Source organism: Pistacia vera, unplaced genomic scaffold, assembly GCF_008641045.1.
Source record: "Pistacia vera cultivar Batoury unplaced genomic scaffold, PisVer_v2 Contig433, whole genome shotgun sequence".
In the NCBI taxonomy this organism is placed as follows: domain Eukaryota; kingdom Viridiplantae; phylum Streptophyta; class Magnoliopsida; order Sapindales; family Anacardiaceae; genus Pistacia; species Pistacia vera.
Genome location: NW_022196261.1, coordinates 1,145,836 through 1,168,096, shown reverse-complemented (window position 1 = coordinate 1,168,096; position 22,261 = coordinate 1,145,836). Strand labels below are relative to the sequence as shown.

The 22,261-nt window shown below is 34.1% G+C and overlaps 2 protein-coding genes across 2 annotated transcripts; both read right to left on the bottom strand.

The window, feature by feature from the left end:
* Positions 1-796: 796 nt before the first annotated feature.
* LOC116143848 (probable 1-deoxy-D-xylulose-5-phosphate synthase 2, chloroplastic) lies at positions 797-4,020 on the bottom strand. The gene is made up of 10 exons (XM_031429295.1): positions 3,855-4,020; positions 3,616-3,771; positions 3,361-3,525; positions 3,126-3,276; positions 2,757-3,028; positions 2,378-2,651; positions 1,995-2,302; positions 1,598-1,879; positions 1,228-1,512; positions 797-1,124 (listed from the first exon to the last, which is right to left on the bottom strand). Exons 1-10 carry the CDS (start codon positions 3,942-3,944, stop codon positions 978-980), a joined length of 2,130 nt encoding a protein of 709 aa, XP_031285155.1. The 5' UTR covers positions 3,945-4,020; the 3' UTR covers positions 797-977.
* Positions 4,021-16,847: 12,827 nt separating this feature from the next.
* Positions 16,848-21,742, bottom strand: LOC116143851 (probable glycosyltransferase At5g03795). Its single transcript, XM_031429299.1, has 5 exons — positions 21,127-21,742; positions 20,189-20,475; positions 19,268-19,503; positions 17,323-17,480; positions 16,848-17,119 (listed from the first exon to the last, which is right to left on the bottom strand). The coding sequence occupies exons 1-5, from the start codon at positions 21,592-21,594 to the stop codon at positions 17,018-17,020; spliced, it is 1,251 nt and encodes a 416-aa protein (XP_031285159.1). The 5' UTR covers positions 21,595-21,742; the 3' UTR covers positions 16,848-17,017.
* Positions 21,743-22,261: the final 519 nt, after the last annotated feature.

Here is a 22,261-nt window from a genome sequence, read left to right as displayed (position 1 = left end):
AACTTAAGGGTTGGTATTAGAATTATTATACGTTGGGGTCAAGATGTATGATGATGCTATTTTTGGTATTTGAATTTCTATGTTTGTTAATTTATGAGGGATGTCTCCTCATTCTAAAGAAATAAATTGCTTTAATTTTTCTTTTGTTCTCTTCCTTGTCCAAATATAATAGTCTGTGAAGTCTCTTATTGCTGTACTCGTTGACTCCAATCTTTACTGTGGATTGGAGATTTAATTGGTGGGAGAGTTACCTCTAACCTAAAACCAAAAAGCTAAAGTAATCAGAATTTTCAACCATTGAATCTTTCAGTATCATGGAAAAGATTTACTTGTAGGCAATTTCCTTGTTCTGTCTGCATTGATGCCCATTAATATAGTTGGCTGACCAAAATACCAACTGAATGACTTGCCTGGATCATGATTCAGTCGTTAGTTACTTGGTGAGGGATCTTCCGGTAACCTGGAAAAGATCTACTTGTAGGCAATTTCATTATTCAGTCTCTACTGATGCCCAATATGGTTGGCTGATCAAAATGTCTTGTTAATTACTTATCTAGATCATGATATAACAGTTATTTACTTGGTGGGTTTCTTAAAATTATGGCTGGAATAATTGAAGCATATCCTGACAATTTTGCACTCAGTGCATGATCACTTGTTTCACAATTCTTTTTCTTGAAACAAACAGATAAAAGTGGGAGAGAGAGAAAGTGTTATCCTGAAAATGCTTGCAAATTTTGCTATATTTTATTTTCTCTTGAAATTGGCGTTTTATGCCTTGGCTACAATATAACTACTTAATGTACAGACACAATTGAGGCCTTGACAATTACATTAGTAATCCGATATACTGACAAAGCTTTGTAGGTATGGGGATATCAGTCTAAAAATTGCGGTCTTGAACTTGGTGTATATATACCCCAGTATGAATTTCTGAGATGGACACAGAAGGCAAGATGCTGATCTATTTTGTGTGCTTACTTAAGCAGAAGTGCTTCTTTTTGCCTTCCCAAGAGGGATAAAACTGTTGCAGATATATGTCTTGAGGAGAGCCCTGCTGCTTCAATTTGGTCCTGGGGTGATCCATGGTCTATATATCTATCAGGAAGTACCATTGCTCTCAACTGCAGAAGGAATGCTCAAGAATTAGGACCTCAATAAATAAAAAGGAAAAGAAGAAATAAGATTAAAAATTTGCTTGAAACTTTCATTTCAAAGAGGAAATACCTTGAGAGGTCCATCCAGAATACCACTTAAGCTTAGGAAGTGCGCTACATGAGAGCTAAAACCTCCAATAGCACCCTCTTCCACAGTAATTAGGATTTCATGATCTTTGGCCAGTTGCCTGATGAGATCTGTATCCAAAGGTTTGCAAAATCTTGCATCAGCAACTGTGACAGATATGTCTCTGTTCCTGAGCAAGCTTGCAGCTTCCACACATTGTTGAACTATAGAACCATAACCTAGAATAGCAACTCTATCTCCTTCCATTAGTATTCTTCCCTTACCAATCTGTTGAATTATCAAAAGGAAGTAATGGTTAGTTTGTTCTGTATTTTTCTCTTTGCATATTAAAATGTCGGCAACTTATGCTAACCTCCAGTGGGGTTCCTTTGTTATTAGGTGGGAGAACAGCTCCAATTCCATTGCCCCTTGGGAATCTGAAGCAACTGGGCCTGTCGTCTATGGCTGCTGCTGTGGCAACCATGTGCATAAGTTCAGCTTCATCAGATGGAGCCATGACCACCATATTGGGCAAACAAGACATGTACACGACATCAAATGCTCCACAGTGTGTGGGTCCATCGGCACCAACCAAACCAGCTCGATCCATTGCAAAGCGAACCGGTAACTTTTGAAGATCTACATCATGTACCACCTTCATGTCCAAGATAAAGTATTAGTGTTAAATTTTGCAATAAAACAACAAAAAAGGAAAAAAGAATTACATAGCCTACCACAGTTCAACTTATTCATCTACTTTGCTGACTTACCTGATCATATCCTCGTTGCAGAAATGATGAGTAGATTGTACAAAATGGTTTGAGGCCCTCTGTGGCTAAACCAGCTGCAAAAGTAACAGCATGTTGCTCAGCTATCCCCACGTCAAAACAGCGATCTGGGAACTTCTTCTGGAAATAATTGAGGCCAGTGCCACCACCCATTGCTGCATGGATGGCCACAATCTTATTGTCTGTCTCGGCTTCTTTTATTAGAGATTCAACAAAATACTGTGTATATGAAAGTGTAGAGGATTTGGACTTTAATTGCTGGCCTGTTTTTGTATCAAACTTGGCAACTCCTGCAAGCATAAGAGAATAAGGACTATTTCTATGGCTTATGACACTGCCATTGCAATGTAAAGTTGATGTCTTACCATGCATTTTATCAGCCGCTGACTCAGCTGGGGTATAGCCTTTCCCTTTCTCTGTCACAACATGGATCAGAACTGGTCCCGGTGCAGGCATTGCTTTCACCTTTTGAAAAATAGTTACTAAATCTTCAACGTTGTGCCCATCTACTGGACCAATATAGTATAACCCTAGTTCCTCGAATAGAGTTGACCCAGTGGCACTGATCATTCCTCTTGCATACTCGTCTACCTTTGCTGCAACTTCATGTGTTGGCCCGCCAATTTGCTTCGTGATGCTCTTCAACCAAAGAAAAATAGCACCAAGTCAGACGTCTTTTAGTACTGAAGAGAGGTAGGAAATTAGACTATGAAGATAAATGATATGTGCGAATATGAGGTTTACTTTTGCTGCTTCACGAAGTTTACGAAACTGGGTGCTGGCTTGGAGCTTGGTTAAAGCATTGCTGAGGGCTCCAACCGGTGTTGTGGGGCCATCAAGAGTAGCAGTGGGTAGAGATACTTGTTTGTTGTCGTTCAGCACAACAATCAGATTAGTATCAAGGAATCCTGCATTGTTCATGGCCTCATATGCTTGTCCTGCAGTCATGGCTCCATCTCCGATCACCGAAATAACGTTATTTTTCTTTCCCAGAAGGTCCCTTGCAACTGCCATACCTGAATATTTTTAAATAAATACATTGATTATTATATTCTAAAATTCCCATCTAACAATTCTATAATTATATATACAGTTGCGGTGAGAAGTGTTTACCAAGACCGGCAGAGATGCTTGTGGAACTGTGTCCTGCACCAAAAGCGTCATGAATGCTCTCATCCCTTTTAGGAAATCCTGCAAGCCCTGAAGTTTTCCTCAGGGTATGCATCTTGGACCTTCTTCCTGTCAGAATTTTATGGGGATAGGCCTGCAAAATTCACAGTTTAACGTTAGCGAACCTGAAGCTTTGGCTGCTTCTTCATCTATTTGGACTTGAGTGACTCTGCCTCACCTGGTGTCCAACATCCCATACAATTTTATCTTCAGGTGTGTTGAAGACATGATGCAATGCAACTGATAGTTCAACCACTCCCAAGCTTGAACCAAGATGCCCACCTGTCTTAGATACACTGTACACAATATCTTCTCTAAGCTCTGTCCCCAGTTGTTCAAGATCCTGAAAATGTATTAACAATTCATAGTAAACAAACAAACTTATCCTGAAGAAAGCACATGATGTTACATCGCTCAAGCACGTTTAATTCACCTGTGTAGATAGATTCTTCATGTGAAGTGGATAATTAATTGTGTCCAGCAAAGGAGTATCAGGTTTTTCACCTGAGAAACCAATCCTCTCGCCATCTTTTTCTCGCTTAATCGCCATCTTTTTCTCCCCATCTGCTGATGATGCTCTCACAAAGAACTGGAACACATCAAGTAAACCATTATTATAGTCAGATCATGAAAGAAGCACACACATAACAGAACATAGTATATATTACTGACCGGTTGTTTGCAGGAGATGTTTGGTCTTGAAGGTTGGAAGAATGGTAATAGAGATTGTTTAGTTGCAATGGAATAGCCAGAAAGAGCCATAGTGATGAAAGGCAGTTAGAGAAATGTATGAGAAGAGTGAGAGAGTTCTTGTTGAATGTTGAGATGAAGGATACAAATGATCATGTTTATACTATAGTACGAGAGAGGCTTACGAGGCATAAATGATGGGGACATCTGGAGGAAATTATTATTTTTCTTTAATTTTAATTACATAACTACAGTCAGCATGTGCATTGCACGTGTACTAGCAGTAGGAAATCGAGAATTGAGTTTAAGTTTTTATGTGCATAAATTTGTGTTAAGTCATGGTTAATTAGTTATAATATTTCCATAAACATAGGACTTGCAATTATATTTATGTACATAACATTAAATGTGATAATTGATATTAAACTTAAATAAAAATATAAATCATAAATGCTGTAAATATGAATTTTTTTTTTTTTTTATCATAAATATCAAAATTGTACATTGTAAAAGTCCAAATACCAGGAAAAAAACACGGATTGAATGGTATTAAAAAGAGAAGAGGACAAAAAATATTGACTACTTAAGGTCATGTTTCACATAGATTTAACCGAGTACGAACATTAAATATTTCACGTGTTTCACAAATCAGTCTGAACATTATCAGTAATATACAGTTTTGAGTTTGACTTGTCATAATTCATAAAAGCACGTGTTTAATTCTCTGTAATTTGTATAAAAAAGACAAGAATTGGGTTGTTATAGCTTCATGAGGATCTGTAGGCTATTTATTAGGTGAACTAAAGTTCTATACTAATCTATAATGTCAAATTTATAATAAGGTACATATGATTTATTAAATTGTAACAAAAGGCTTTCTATAATAAAGTTCTGTGTGTTTGGCCCTTTTATAATAAACATACGCTGACTTTGAAAATACAATCTTAAATTCCATTTTTTTATGGGTTGTTAGGTTATTTTATTTAAATTTATAAGGAAATGATGTTTTTGCTATTCATCTAAATTCAATCAAATCTAACATCAAAAATTTGTCAACAATATTGAAAAATAAATATATTTTTTAGAACCAACAAATATTTAATAAAAGAAAGGTCAAACACACAACAGTTAAGGTTGTATTTCCAAAACTAATAGTTATTCATTTAGTATCAGATTTCCAAAACTAATGAATTAAAAAGAAGACTAGGGACTTGCTATAAGAAAAGAAATAAAGAGTAGATTTTCCAGATACAGTTGCCTATGGTAAGGGTGGCAATGAAATGATGGTGTTGACGTATTGTTTACATAAATCCATTATATTATTTCCAATATTAATTGACTTCGTGTTTGGATCCACCAAAACCAGCTGGTTCACCTTGTAATAAGTACTAAACTCCTTGTCTTTTCCCTTTTCCCGGTTGTTTAAAACAGCATTAATTATGGTTATAACAAACCAAATTAAAATATTATTTATTTAACAAACCTTTCATAAGATGAGTTAGTCTAATTCTTATCACCAACCACCCAATGGCAAAACCACATTCAAACAATGGATATATATTATTTGTAACGTAAATCATATTTCCATTTGAATAGTTTAAGGTTCCACGTCACAACATATTTGTTTTAATTATGAGGATGTTACTGTTACGTTGATTCTCTTCTTCCTGAAACGTGAGGGAAAGAATCTTCTGCGTATAACAATACATTGAAGTCTATTAAAACAAGAATAAGTTGACGGAAGAAGTCAATATTTTGATTTATGGATGAATGTATTAGTTTTGTTTTTATTTTCTGCGAAAATTAATTACTTCAAACCGTGACCCATTTTTCTTATAGGTTTGTGAAGAATGGACAAGAAATTAAACACATTCATGAATCCAGTTTCACCATGCGTTTTGACCTATTAATTTTAATGTTGTGAAAAATTTAATTTTAAAATAATGAAGAAAATTACCAAAGTTCACCAGATAGAGACACTTCGTGCTTGATTATTAGCAACATATGGAACAAGAGTAATCAAACAACATATTTATTATTGCATTTGTAATCTTAATGAAACAATTACAACATTATAAGACACATTCCAATGTATATAAACAAGTTTGTACTATTATATAATTAAGAAAATGTATTTCTAGGTATATATAATTACACCTCATTGTAGTTTTGGCTAAATTAATATTAGAAAATTAGCCTGATTTGAGAAATAAGGAAAAAAATAAATTTATATTTAAATAAAAAGTTTTTTCATAGATTTTTATAACTTTATTATATACTTTTGAAGGTTGACAATAAAAAGTCTAGATAGCCTTACATAAGGATGAAGATATACATGTATATACTTCATATTTATTGGATAGATAGCCGTAGATCCTGGCAATCTTTTGTCTGTTTCTATTTGAATTTTCCAACCTGTGAAGTCCGAACTCAATTTCATGGAATTTTCTCGGAATTAGGCATTACGCTAGCTCCAAAAATAGAAATGTCATATACAATTAATATGTGTCACTGCATCGAATGGGCCAATGAATATTTGAAAATGTGACATAATAATTTAGAATTTGATATAGGTGAGGCCGAGTCCGAGTCCGATTGTGATAAGAAAAAGTAGGTAAAACATGTGAGATTAATAAATAAGCTAATTTCATGCATGAGAAACGTTGAATTTGTCCCGTAAGACTAAAGACAAAGCATCAATATTTATGAAGCCGGCCGTATTGTTTTTGATACCTACATTAAATTTCTTGTCACCTTTTGTTGCATCATCTTCTCTTGTCCACATCCTTTAATCACATATAATGAACCTTTATATCNGAGATTAATAAATAAGCTAATTTCATGCATGAGAAACGTTGAATTTGTCCCGTAAGACTAAAGACAAAGCATCAATATTTATGAAGCCGGCCGTATTGTTTTTGATACCTACATTAAATTTCTTGTCACCTTTTGTTGCATCATCTTCTCTTGTCCACATCCTTTAATCACATATAATGAACCTTTATATCGTTAAATTAATTAAAGATTTATATATAACTGAGTTTTAAAATAAGAAAGTATTATATATATATATATATATCCAAACATATTACTTATTGAAGATCCCAAAATCTTCAATATAGATTTTCAGGAAATTTGAGTGAGTATGATGTTTGGCTCGAGAGAAAAATGAGAAAACACAATGTGAGAAATCAACTTCTCTGTTCTTCTTATTTCCGTTGAAGTGTTTTGCCTCCAAATTTTACATGTACTCCATCCCGACAACCTTTACCTTACATTCTTCTTTTTTCTCTGTTCTTTATACCTTTTTTATCCTCTCCATTGCTCTTCTGTTTTCCATTGCTTTTCTTTATTCCTGACCGCTTCTCTTTATATTACACCTTCAATATTTATTGAAGTTTCTTTTATAAGAAATTCTGCTTCTACACTCATAATTATATAGTTTCTCTATTCAAACAAGTAATCATTAATATAAGAATATTATAACAATGAATTATCAGACTTTTTATATACAATAAATGAAATATAAACATTTTTATCAATAAAAATATAGTAATATACTTGTCGTGAATAATAAGGAATAATTTATCGTAAAAAAACTTCAATATATATATAGTAGAAGTCAACACTTGAGAGATGCCTAACATCATGTGTTTACTAGTGCCCTTATTACGCACATAATCTTGAAAGCATACATGAATAGGATACCCATTCGGCCAAGTTGGCCACTTTGAAAAATGAAGGAGCTAGCTACCTAATTACAGTATAATGGAGAAGAAGATGCATACATGATTAGACAATATATGTATATATATAGCCAATCTATAACCTAGTTATGCAATATCGCCTAGCTATCTCATCACCTGAATGACCTTAATTTGTTGGAGAACAACTGCTCCCACTGAAGGGTTACATCAGGTTTCAAAGGCCACTTATTCTCTCTTAATCTATTACTTCATTACTATCCAAAGATTTTATTGCCCACAGCCATCAACCACAATACCTTTTTTTTTTTTTTTTTAATGAACTCGGTATAAAGAATAAAGAATAATATACACAATCCTAACTCTTGGACATGACCAAGAGTCACGCTGTACAAACAAAAAGCAAAAGGAAAGAACACCTATCCTTATGCTCAAAATAAGCAACCTGAAATGCACAAAAAAAAAAACCAACCAGGCTACTGCAAAAGAAGACAACCAAACCTATACAGGAGCAGCAAAAAAACCACAATACTGTAACCAATTGCATTTTTTTTCTTTTTTAACCTTGATCAAATGAGAGAAATTTATTTAAAAAAAAAAAAAAAAAAAATCAGTGAGACATAAACAACCTTACTTCTTAAAAAAACCGAAAACATAATTAAAAGAAAGATTCAAAGAGTCATTATTTCTCATATGATGAAGATAATTTAAGGAGAATTAAAAACTTTATAAATTGATCAGACAAGAAAATAATGGTGTTTGAGAGTCGTCTTATAAACAAAGATGGACCCAACAATTCAAATAAATCAGAATCGAATATGTATATGTATATCCATAATATGTGAAACGCATCAGTGCTTTTACTTAGGGTAGGTGAAGTGGTTATCTCATATTAAAAGCAACGCATGTTTACGGTTTCTCTCTTTCTATCAGAAGACAAAAACATAAATGCCATCACTACTAATAATTTAAAATGTGTCATTCCCACAAAGTTAAAGAAAAATGGGGTGCTTCGGACTGTTCATTACCAACAAAGCTCTGTTAATTAATTAGATGAATAAATATTATATGAACGTTCTAGATATACATTGTAATTCTATGGTTGAAATTTCACCTGGAGTATACATGAACCATTAATTAAATATAAATGTACACAAGAAGGACAACAGCATCTTACAAAGTTGATTAAGCATAAAGGTAGATTTTGTACGAGTGTGTCTTATCCTCTAACTTCACTATCAGTTTCAGATACTTCGCCATCTCAATGAGACGAAAAACGAACTTATGCTCCATCTCTTACGGTGATTTTCATTTAATATACCAACTTGGTAAGTGCCAGTCGCTTTTGGCATATTATTTTACATGTCCAATATTATTACTATTTTCTTAAATGATTAAAAATTTGGGCAAATTTTATATATATATACTTTTTTTTTTTTTTTTTGAGATGCCAATGTTTGACTAATTAACCAAAATTTAATCTGGGAACTTGGGTATTCAAGTTTTGTGTAGCTTTTGATGCTTTAAAATATTTAGCTGTATGTTTACTTTGTCTTCAAATAATAATTAGTATATAGAAAATTGATGTTCTTGAAACTAGCTCTTTCATTTGAAGGCATCTTTGAGTTGATCTGAAGAGGATTCAAGAGTTATATAGATGACAAAGTAGGAAAAGGTGGGCTAATACCTTAATTAAGCATATATTTATTAATTTGAAGCCAAGGTAGCTAGGATAAGTTAGCTAGGGCAGTAACTAATTAAATGCAATCTTTTGATATACAATTAATTTCAGTTGAATAAATTAAACTGACAAAGGATGGAGGGCTGGCTATTACCGAATGATTATCATGAATAACAATATATAATTGTCACTCCATTACTTTATTTGTCTTTTAATTTCTTTTGTCTTAATGATGCTAAATGAAGCGATGGTATCAACATGCAAGAAAAAGTTACGACTACAATGAAGTTCATATTATATTATTTAGAAATCTTGTTAACTAATATATGTTACCAACACAGAAAATCTGCTCTATTACAACGAGGTTTTCCCCGATGACGGCTTTACACGCCGGTATATAAAACTTTTTCTGACACAATCGTGTGTCACTGTCCTTTAATTTGATAATTTTACGATCCAGTTTTGTGCCCGAAAACACGACTACAACGACGTGAAGAGAGGAATAGCAATAAGGTTTCCATACTGATATCAGTTTCGTCTTTATGTAATTTATTGGTGATTTTTTACAATAAATATTAATTATTATCTTAAGCCTAAACGTATGCTTGGAACATGAGTCGTGATAACTTTAGTTGAACCTAAAACTACTTAAGTTGTGAAGATATGAGAGTGTTAACCAATAAATTTACAAGTGTTTAGAATGATGAATTTTGCTTAAGTTTGACATGTATATATGTTGAAATTAGGCTCTAATAAAATCAAAACTCACCTTATTCAACGTGTTATTTCGGATAGCCATGTGAAGTAGATGAAGATCTATATACTTTATTAAACCGACCATTTATTTGGTTCCAATCCAATGAGATCAAAACCCACTTTATTTCATGTAATCCAACCCCCCAAGATATATTTTTATTCGTACCATTTTTCTTTTTTAAAAGGAAAAAATTATACAACAGAAAAGATCAGATTATTCTCACCCTAGTTGCGATTAAGTTAATTGATTAATTGAAAAAATTGTAAAACATTTGAAGATGTGAAAAATTTATTTTGGGAAACAATCGTGTTGAAAGGCAAATCAAAAGCGTTTTCAGTCCCAATTAAATCAAAGGGTTGCTGTATGTTTAGAAAAAAGAGAGGTACGTACGTACTAATCGTAAAGACTTCATAATTTGTTATTTGTGTTTGGTTCGCGTCCTGTCAGTCACCCTTCAATTATTAAGGAAACATGTGGTGGGCAAAGAACCCAATGCCCAGAGGGCCAGAGAAGAAATTGACAATAACAAAGGTTGGTGGAGGAGACTTTATAAAGCATTTTCACATGTTTTCTTGCAACGTTTTCTACATTTGAAAATGAAGTTGTTTAGGAATATGTGGACAAGAAGTTGTTCAGGGGTTTGTCATTACAGTTACGAATATGTAATTAGAAAAATTATTTTTTCATTACCAAAACTTTTATTCTTAAAATAAACATTCACATAATCACTTTTCTAAACGATTAATGCTAGCCTTACTCACTCCCTACTCACTTCTCTTACTTATCTTTGTTAAAATGTTAGCCTTATCCACTTTTTCACCTTTTTAACAAAGGTGAGTAAGAGAAGTGAGTAAGGGGGGTGAGTAAGGCTAGCATTATTCTTTCTAAATTTTCTGTCTTGAAACAAGAAAAATCAGATTTGTAATTGATGTGATTTTAGCTTTTGAAATACCAGCTAATTTTCCTTCCTCTTCTTAGACTTATGAGATCAGTGTTTTAAAACCTACCCTGGGGTGAAACCTGGCAAAGTTGCCAAGTCCCAGGTTAATCGGTTTAACAAGTTTGACCAATGGGTCAAACCGATGTTCAAAAATTTTAAATCTTGCAAAAATGCCCTTAAAAATTATTGGAAGTTCCTCTAGGTTTGAAATCTTGCAAAAGCACCCCAAACATCACTGTCGATGTTGGCAAATAGGGCGTGTTTCTAGCAATGACAACACTCCCCTCAACCTCCTGACCAAAACTCATTTCACCCCTTCCCCATTGCCTTTCCAATCACCGACAACAGCGGGCTTTTTTCGGCTACATAGTTTTATGATTTTTGGTCATTCACTCACCAGAAATCACCGTCGTTGCCACCATTGCACTCATCGACCATTCCTCTTCAAAAGCCCTACCATTCCAACCTTCAATTATAAATGGATTGATGTCCTAATTTCTAGGATTTTCAATGAATAGTAAAATTTGTTACCCGACCCGGTGAAGGCCTCAGGTCCCAATTGAACCAATTCAACTGGCCGAGCCAGGTCGAGCTGGGTTTTAAAACACTGGCTAACATGTGTCACCACAAAACTCAATAATGGTGTCTGATAAGATTAATGATTTCAAAACTAATAAAACTAGATTTGAGAATGATTTTCAAATTTCATAATCACTCACCGACAGAGCAAATATTAATGCCATTGCAAGTACCTAAGAACGAACAAATCTTCAACCATAGATATCAAGAAAACTATTGCAGTTAGAGATCATTGTGATGACAACTTTTACAAGGGATATTACAAGCCTGAAAGCAAAGAATTTTTACTTTTTTTTTTTTCACTAGTATAGTACAGAACCCAAAAATCAGTGATTGGTAATACATCCATGTTCAATTTAGTTCAAAGAAATGTAGAAGAAGAGTGAATCTGTTTTTATTTTGTAATGCAAGTCTTACGGAGCAAAGTTTTTACACTTACTTTTATACAAACTTCAGTAACCATGGTTAGTCTTAACCATAGATCAATTAACTATAGTTTACTCAAACTAACTCTAACTAACAATTCTAACTAATCAACTACATTACACATCACATTTGACTAACATTTAACTACTAAATTATACAATATTTAATAATCCAAGACCCGCCCTCAAGTTGGTGGGTGATGAATGTCAATTACTCTTAACTTGGACGATAAATGGTGATGTAAAGTCCTGAAAGAGCCTTAGTAAATAGATCTGCAGGCTATTCATGAGTAGGAAGAATCAACCCCTCCTTAAGCTTGGTACGCACAATGTGACAATAAATATCGATATGCTTCGTGCACTCACGAAATATTTGATTTGAAGCAATATGAATGACAGATTTATTGTCACAGCACAGAGGAATTGGATGCTGGAGAGGAAGAGCTAAATCAGTCAAGAGTTGTGTCAACCAAACAAGTTCACAAACTGTGGTGGCCATAGCGCGATATTTTGCTTCAGAGGAGGATCGAGAGATTGTAGCTTGCCTCTTTGATTCCAGGACAGCGGAGAACCTCCTAGGAAAATGCAGAACCCAGTAATGAACTTACGAGTCATCAAGCAAGATGCCCAATCTGAGTCACAAAAGGCCTGCAGGCGAAGAGAACCATGAGCAAGGAAGAATAAACCCATACCAGGGGATTGCTTAACATACCTAACCACTTTTAGAGCAGCTTGAAGGTGAGAATCCCTAGGCTGATGCATGAATTGGCTAAGGAGATTTACTGAAATACTGATATCAGGTCTAGTCAAGCATAAGTAAAGCAATTTACCAATGAGTTTTTGATATATGGAGGGATCTTTTAATACAGAATCTGCCTATCCAGGAAATTGCTCATCATATGCGGCTGTAGTAATTAAATTTTATATTTGGATCAAGAGGGATTAAAGATGGCTGGGCAACAACTAGCCCTGATTCGGCAATCAACTCCAAGGCTTACTTCCTTTGGCATACAGTAATGTCTTTGGAAGATCTTGCAACTTCGAATCCCAAAAAAATACCTAACAGCTCCCAAATCTTTCAACTTAAAATGTGAGTGTAGCAAGTCTTTAGTAGCTTGAATGAGTGAAGGATCACTACCAAGAAGAACTGAAGGATCACTACCAAGAAGAACTAAATCATCAACATAAATGAGCAATAGAACAATCTGACCTTGAACTTTCTTAAAGAATAAAAAAAAAGTGGTCTGATGGGGACTACTCAAAACCTCCCAACAATAGTGCAGCAGTAAGCTTGGTATTCCAAGCTCTAGAGGCTTGCTTCAAGCCATACAAAGACTTATGAAGCCCACAAACCAATGCCTTATCATGTTGTTTAGGAAAACCTTGAGGTAAATGCATGTAAATTTCTTCTTGGAGATCTCCTTGAAGAAATGCATCATCAACATCCAAATGATAAAGTGGCCAATCTCTCATGGAAGCAATAGCCAATACAAGCCTCACCATTACGATCTTCACTACAGGAGAAAAAGTCTCCTCATAATCAAGGCCAGGTTGTTGAGTAAACCCTTTGGCAACTAACCTTGCTTTGTACCTTTCTAAAGTACCATCTGCCTTAAATTTCAGCTTATAAACCCATTTGCATCTGATTGGAGTCTTACCAGGAGGTAAGGGAACTAAAGGCCAAGTCTCATTTCTTTCCAAAGCTTGAATTCCCTATTGCATAGCAGCAATCCAATTGGGATCTTTGGATGCTTGGCTGAATGATGTAGGTTCGGTAAGAACTAAATACTACAGAGGCATTTTTGATAATTGGGTGAAAGATGTGTATACGATATGTAGTTTTGTATAGGATATTGGACAGTGGCTGTTAGATTGGATTGAGGCAAGATGGAGAAACAAAATCGGTAGTACATATGGGTGGTTTAATTGTCCTGCTAGATCTTCTAAGCTGGGTAGGAGAAGTGGGATTATCATATTCTTGAGCCATGAAGGTGTCTAGGAAAATTGGTTTGTTAGAAGGATGCCAAGTAAAAGGAAATATATGCTCATGAAAGATCACATCTTGGTTAATACAAACAAATATAAAATGTAAATCATACAAGATATAACCCTTTTTTGTGGAGGAATAACCAACGAAAACACAAGGTGTAGATCGTGGAGTGAACTTATCATGAGGAACCAAATTGGTAGCATATGCCAAGTAACCAAAAACCTTTAAATGATCCAAATTAGGTTTAGTCCCAAGGAATTTTTCATATGGTGAAAAACCATCTAAGACTCTAATAGGCAAGTTATTAATGATGTATACTGCAGCCTTAATCACATAACCCCATAAGTAATTTGGGATGCTAGATTGAAATTTAAAGGCCTTAGCCATATTTAGGATATGTCTATGTTTTCCTTCTACCACTCCATTCTACTGTGGAGTGTAAACGCATGTACTTTGATGTATGATACCTAAATTAGCTAGGAGTTCATGACATTGGTGATTAAAAAACTCTAGTCCATTATCAGTTCTTATGTATTTAGGTGCTTGATTAAACTAATTCCTAGCCATACGAAGGAAATCTTTCAATGTTTGAAAAACATCCAATTTGTATTGCATAAGAAATAACCATGTTATCCTAGTGTAATCATCAACCACAATAAGGAAAAATCTAGCATTCCCTTGGGTAGGTGTCTTATAAGGCCCCCACACATCTAAATGTAACAATTCAAAAACATGTGAAGAACTTGTATCACTTGAGGCAAAAGGTAGCCTAATTTGTTTAGCTAATGGGCAAACATCACAATGAAAATCATGTTGCTCAGGTAAATGATTATGTATTTTCTTAAGGACTAAAAGTGGTGCATGCCCTAGTCTTTTGTGCCAAATTACTATATTTTTAACATGTAATGCGATGGACAATGCTGAGGACAAACAAGCAGTTTTTATTAATGAAGCAGTAGGTACAATTGAAGACTTACAAAGAGTTTTATTAATGCCTAAATCAAAAGAATGCCTATACGTAGCTTCTTTTATTCCTAAATCTGAAGTATGCGATTTTATTTGTGAATTAGGAACAAAATGATACAACCTTAGGCATTGCTTACCAATCCCCCTCAGTTTGCCACTCCAGAGATCCTGTATAACACAAAAATCAGGGCAAAATGTGACTGAACAGTGACCAGCTGAAGTTAATTTGGATATTGACATCAAATTGTATTTGAAATCTGGTACGTATAAGGCCTTATCAAGACACAAATGTTCTTGCAATTTTACAGAACCAACATGTCTAATAGGTGTTTTTGTGCCATTTGGGAGACCTACATAGTTTACTATAGGTGATTGGCTAACAACAGTTGATTCAAGATTCTGAAAATTATGAGTCATATGATCCACAGCTCTTAAATCTAATATCAAATCGTCAGTATTTAAGCTAGAGTACAAAGAAACAATTTTACCTGCCAAGTTTGCAGATGGTGTCGAGAGGTTCTCCTTCCCCAACAATTATAACAACTGAGCATATTGCTCTGGTGTCAGCACATTTCCAAGATTGGTTCCAAATTTTGAAGTGATCGATTGTGTCTAAGAAGCTAATTCCTAGTTTGATTGAGCTTGATTAGCCTTAGCCCTAGTCCATGATTTCCCTCTGGTGAATTGAAAATCTACTGGATATCCATGCAGCTTATAGCAACTTTCCTTCTTATGTCCTAGAGCATGACAATAATCACACTCTAAATAAGGTTTCTTTCCCTTATATTTTGGGTTGTGATTCTGATTCTTCTGGCCTTATGAGTATAATGCAGTGGTGACCTCTGTGTTGTTTTTAAAACTAGTCAGAACCTTCTGGCTTTCATCCTGACTCACTATAGAAAACGCCTATTTCACCGAGGGTAGAGGAGCCATCAACAGAATTTGGCTTCGTACTAAGGCATAAGAATCGTTCAGACCAATCAAGCATTGTAGTAGTTTATGTTGATTCAAGTGAGCCAAATAAACCTTGGTTAAATCACTGTCTAGTGCTAATAAGCTTACTAGTGAACTTAACTCATCCCAAAGAGTCTTAAGTTTGTTGTAATACACCGTAATAGAGCTGGTTCCTTGTACCAAATTCACAATTTCTCTATGAATACCGAAAACTCTTATGCCATTAACCTTGTATTTTTCTTGCAAATCTTGCCACATTGATGTGCGCTACTCGAATATACAATACTATTGAATATATCTTTTGAGACCGTGTTAAAGATTCATGCTAACACCAAGGAGTTACATCTTTCCCATTGCGCATGCAAGGATTGATTGAACTTCGATTTTTCACAAGAACCACCGACAAACCCTAGCTTGTTCTTCGCCCTCAAGGACACGATCATAGCTCGACTCTATATCTTGTAATTCATTATCCCAATGAGTTCTCTGAAATCAAGATTGAACTAGGAGTATCCGAAGGATGGATGTAAAGAGGTGAGCTTGAATCTGTCACCATTTCACCAACTCTAAATCGCAGCTTCTTCGAGTAATTTTCAGGTGAAAACAAGCTTAATCAATCGTTAAAGCAAAAAATTGGTGAGTTCGATTGATCTTCGAATGAAATCTAAACAATTTCTTCTTTCAATGCTGGCTAATTTCTGAAAGGAAGAAGCGATTTTGCAACTTGATGAAGAGCTCTAATACCATGTTCAATTAGTTCAGATTTTATTTTGTTATACAACTCTTATAGAGCAAAGTTTTTACACTTACTTTTATACATATTTCAGTAACTACGGTTAGTCTTAACCATAGATCAATTAACTATAGTTTACTGAAACTAACTCTAACTAACAATTCTAACCAATCAACTACATTACACATCACATTTGACTAACATTTAACTACTAAATTATACGATATTTAATAATCCAAGAGCAAGTGGAATAAAACGAATATATAAAGAACAAATAAATTGTTTTTAGTTCATACATGTAAATTCCCATTAAGGGTCATGGGCAAGAGTACTGTATGCATGCTTTACAAGTTTTTTGAGTTGTTAGCAAGCAACCTTGAGCGCGGACAAAATTGAACTGGAATTATATCCACAAATTAATACTTAATAACATGGTGGCGTAACCATAGTTCATACATCACCATGTGGAATGCATCATATTTGATGGGAGGCGAATTCCAGTGGAAGTGCTTCTGGACCTGAAAACATGGCACGATAAGCATTCATTATAGATTGTAAGCCATAATTGTTGAAAAATTGATACCCGATTTAAAAAATAATAATAATAATAAATAAATTGATTTCCTTAAATATTGGTAACTGAAGTGATTATTTAAATTTATAGAATGACAGTTCACAACACGAAAATTTAACTATTTCAAGTGCAGTGAATAGCTTCTACCTTAACTAGGTTCTTATGCAGTGAAACAAATTCTTCATCTGATATGTTCTTGAGTATTTGCTTGAGCTGGTAGACATCATTTTCTTTAAGTACGACAGCAAATTTTCGCCAGTCCAGAATGTCATTGAATGGCAGGTCATAATAGTCCGATAATATTACTGAGAAAAAAAAGGGTTATGAGATGGTAAATAAAGAACAAAACTACATGTGAAAATAGCATCCAAGCAATAATCAAGACCTTAAAGTTAGATAACTGCACACAAAATCTTAAATTACAGAATATTGGTTAATTAGTAAGATCAACTTTAATCATACACTCCCAGCCAATTTTGTGTTTCCTCCTACCAAAACTCCAGCACTACTCAAACAACTTCGGCATTCTGAGTGGTATAGCAAACAAGCAGGACATTATCAATTAGAACAATTTCTCTTTTTTTCTTTTTTCTCTACCATTTATTTATTTTTTTTTTTTTTTTTTTTTTTTTTTTCTCTCTGGCAGAAAAGTAACTGATATCATATGCTAAAACAATAGATGACTCGAGACAAAACTATCCTTTTATCCGGTGAGTCTTATATGAATAATAATAAACAACAAGAAGAGAAAAAGAAAATGGAACTGTAATCCAACTATTGGTATATAGTCATTGTATCATCTGATCAAAAGCAATATCGAAGAAGCCATCTACTAAATCTAGTGCAAAAAGAAAGTACTAAGAAGATGAAAAAGAGTATGAGTTGATTAAGCAAAGTGAGCGTAATGTCATCATCATATTGTTAAAACAACAAAACAAGCAATCTTTAATGTAAATGCTATAGTCATTCATTCTCCTGGAGAATATGCTGAAGACGATGAGAGAGCGAGAGAGAGAGAGAGAGAGAGAGAGAGAGCTTTGTACAAATGTGGTTTTTGACCGTTAGATTGGAACCAAGTGGGGACTTTTTAGATTATACAATTTCAGTATTAGTTTTTGGATTTAGGGGGTTTTGAGTCCTTTAAAATTCAAAGATGTTATAATCATTTGGTCATACATTCATCAAGGGTAATTCAAGGAGAGAGAGAGAGAGAGAGAGAAAGAGATGGGGAAATCTTTGTACAAATGCAATTTTTGATTGTTAGATTGGAACTCAAGTGGGAATTTTTAGATTATACAATTTCAGTTTTTAGTTTTTGGATTTAGGGGTGTTTGAGTCTTTTAAAATTCAAAGAAGTTACAATCATTTGGTCATACATTCATCAAGGGTAATTACTCTGTTAATTCCAACAAGTTTAGTGTGATTTTTCAGAAGATAATGAAAGTTGTAATGTATTTATTTGATAAGACTCCAAACAATCAATGTTGAAGTCTAACAATCAGGAGGGGAGTCTTAACTCCAAAACTTGAAGAGTTCTCCACATACATATTTAAATTAGGAGGAATCCCTAATTCAGGGCACAAAATTATAGGACCAAGCAATTATATAAAGAACTAGACTAAAATTAGATCATTCAAAATCATTGCTCTTCAATATTATGTTGAAAAGCTAGTAATCAATAAGAGCTGCACCTTGTATTACCTATCAGATGAAGTATTTACAACTTCATCATCACCCAGGGGATAGGAACAAGAGTTTCCTCCACTGTACTGTAAGTATTGCACTCTAAGACAGACCTCTTCGGAATAATTAAGAAGGGTTTTCCATGTGTGCTTACTTACAATATTGTTTATAAAGATTGATCATATGTCTATCCTATTCCCTGAGGTTTAGTGATAGGAAGACTCGTCCATATGTTATGTAAATCAATCAGCTCACGTTTGGAGACATGAGAAAAGGAAAGCATAAAAAACCATAAGTTTTTCACCAAGTGTATGGCTTCATAAGCCACATTTTCCCCAAAGCAGCCAACAAAAGAAAAAAAAAAAAAAATCATAAACACTCACTACACTGAGAGAAATTAACAACTCACCAGGAACACATCCATAATGGATTGAGTCAGCTATACGAGCACTGTTCACTTGGGAGCCACCTGGACATATACAGAATTTAGTTTTGTAAAACCTCTTCTGATATGCAAGAGGTTGTGCAGTAGCCCTATTTATTCTGTTGTTTGAAATGTCAAGTTCTGTGTCATTCTCCCATACACGAGCCAAGATAACTCTAATTTTAGAGTTTCGATGACCAGCCCAAAAACCAAGGGTTTTCCTGCAAAAGAGGCTTAATTTAGTAATTAAATCCTTGAGAAACGTCACAACATCAACCATTATACATATCATCTAGAACGCAAAAAGCAAATATTTTCTTCTCTAAATAATATATTCCAAAATTTATATTGTTAAATCCTACATATAACTTCTGTTACATATATTTGACAGTTACAAAACATAAAGTTTAATTTGCATCATACTACATTTACAAAGTTTGTATCCTATTTGATGTGGCATTAATTTAATACTATCACACTATTTGTTATATAATTCCACCACTCATCCACCAGTTCTAAATAAATAGAACATTACTTGGAATAAAAACTTACGATACAAACTTAAGTGGAGTATCCTTTTCAATTACATACAGAATAAAATGGAGTCAAACAAATCCTAAGTCCCACTTCTATTCTATTCCAGTGCACTGAGTACTAAAGTTTGTAACAATGCATGAATTGTTGTTTTACTTCCAAGAAAACAGCTGCAACATACATTTGCTTAATACCTAGTTTAATTTCCATTATTGACAATGAAGCAATAATCTTTAAAAAATTTCCAGAACATTAATCAGTAAAATTAATGTCAAATTGAATAGCCCAGATGAATACAAATGCATAAGCAAAAAACATAAGTGCAACTAATCGTAAGCAAATAATAGGTTAGTAAGGTAAAGCAAATATAACCTATTTTCCATATCATTTCCTCCTCGGGGAAGAGCAAATGGCTGTAAGACTTGTGGGAGAGCAACATCTTTATGTGGAATGAAGGAAACATCATAACTAGGAGAACACACAACCCGAATTGCATTCTTTACAAGAAACGGAACCCCTTCAGTCGCCCTTACACCCACATCATGACAAGTTACAAAGAAGTGATCAGCACCTAGCGTCCGATTCCAATAAGGATACTTGCTTATCAAACCGTCCAAATAATCCTTAACAATTATTGTCATATTCTCATAAGACGTCCCCTGCATACAATCAATCAATCACTCAACCATCATCACGATAATCTACCAACACAAAAAACAATGGATTTTGACAATACCGAGATGCAAATCCCATAATCATACCTAACTAGTAAAATTTCAGTTCAAACTACTAAAACATCAACCTGACACCTTAAGATGTAACTATGCTAACTCAGCCACTACATCAGTTGGGATACAAACTTAAACTTACTTTGTAAATATAGCTTCATTCAACATCAAATTTCATTCTAGAAAAATTATAAATTTAATACCAAAGTTCAAACTAATAAATCCGTTTGGTTCATGATTCCATGCATTTTAGAATAGTATTTTGGAAAAAGTAAAGTTGGGTTGAGTTAGGTTATCTTTACGAAAAAGGTAATTATTAATGTTTTGAGTTGAATAAAATATAATTGGATTTTGAAAATATTGAAACAGATGTATTTTTGGCTTTATAGGATAGGATATGATAGTAAAATAGGATATAGGATAGTAAAATAGGATACTATCAAAATAGCAATCAAAGGAGCCCTAATAATGAAGAACCTAAATTGGAAATATTAAGACTAGTAATACTAATCCACATAATAAATCATAGCAATAAACTAATGAATTTAAAACAAAAAGAACAGCATTGAACATGGTTAGTACCTTGCCGCGCATTTTATGGCAGGAGATGGGGATGAAGAACAGGTGGGCTTGATCGGGATCCTGAGTTAAGAAAGAACTTTCTCGAATATTTTGAAAGAAATAGCCTTCACTAGCGTATTTACCAGTCAATTTCCTGGGGGTCTGATAAAAGGTGTTGGGATCACCATCAGGGTAAATATAGATCTTGAATTTTTGCTCCATCTCCAAGTAATTAAGATGGAAGATATTTGGCGAGTGGAAAACATTGGAGTGGACGACAGAGACAGAGTCATCTTGGGTGAAGACGAGAGGAATAGAGGAAGTATTTTGAGAAAGAAAAGAGGGAGGGGAATGGAGGGATTTGAGAGAAAGATAAGTGAAGGAAAGAAGAGTTAGAACGGCTAGAGAAAGGAGTGAGGTTTGAAGGGAGCATAAAGTGTGAGACGGCGGTGATAACAAAGGGAGTTGCGGCGGCTTGTTGGCACTCATCACCGGAAATTGAGGGGGATTTGGGTGGAAAGAATGAGCAAGATCAGTTTTTTTCTTTTGCAGGTGGGATTTGGTTTGGATATGTGTGTCACTGTGTTGGGTTTTTCTTCTTTATTTTACTGTGATTTCTGAAACCAGCCTTATAATTTTACTCTGGTCTAGGTTAAATTTTTGGGAATTTGAATCCTATTATAGGTGAACCATAATCAACCATTCATTAATCATAATCAATTATTCATTAATTCATTTTCATGATACTTTAATCATCATTTTATTTTTACATTATGATAAATTGATGATAAGGAAGACATTTCACTATTAAAGTGTCTTATTTGGTAAAAAACGGAACTTGCGTTGAATGCATTCTTTTTCAATGAATTCCTGATAAAGTAGAGTAATGCTAGGGTGACAAATACTCCTCAGAAACTTTTTCTCACAAACACGAAGTATCATCTCGCAATTAGTCAATTTGTAATAGGTCACATTGAATTAAATATGAGCTATCTCGCAATTAGTCAGTTCATAATAAATGTCATCTGATCAAATGTAAACTATTACGTCGCGTTTTTAAGAGAAAGTTTGTGAGAAATATTTGTTAACCAATTCATAAAAGTATCTCTTTTCTTTATTATATTGGATTATAATAGAGTTAACGACCTATTTTCAC

What these genes read in the sequence shown, in the direction of transcription:
- LOC116143848 (XM_031429295.1), bottom strand. Translation starts at nt 3,944, where the DNA reads ATGGCTCTTTCTGGCTATTCCATTGCAACTAAACAATCTCTATTACCA. An exon ending in TGAAGAATCTATCTACACAG is followed by an intron (nt 3,526 to 3,615) that starts GTGAATTAAACG and finishes ATACATTTTCAG; the next exon opens with GATCTTGAACAACTGGGGAC. An exon ending in AGCGGCTGATAAAATGCATG is followed by an intron (nt 2,303 to 2,377) that starts GTAAGACATCAA and finishes TTATGCTTGCAG; the next exon opens with GAGTTGCCAAGTTTGATACA.
- LOC116143851 (XM_031429299.1), bottom strand. Translation starts at nt 21,594, where the DNA reads ATGAGTGCCAACAAGCCGCCGCAACTCCCTTTGTTATCACCGCCGTCT. An exon ending in GGAAATGATATGGAAAATAG is followed by an intron (nt 19,504 to 20,188) that starts GTTATATTTGCT and finishes CCTCTTTTGCAG; the next exon opens with GAAAACCCTTGGTTTTTGGG. An exon ending in TGCATAAGAACCTAGTTAAG is followed by an intron (nt 17,120 to 17,322) that starts GTAGAAGCTATT and finishes CCATGTTTTCAG; the next exon opens with GTCCAGAAGCACTTCCACTG.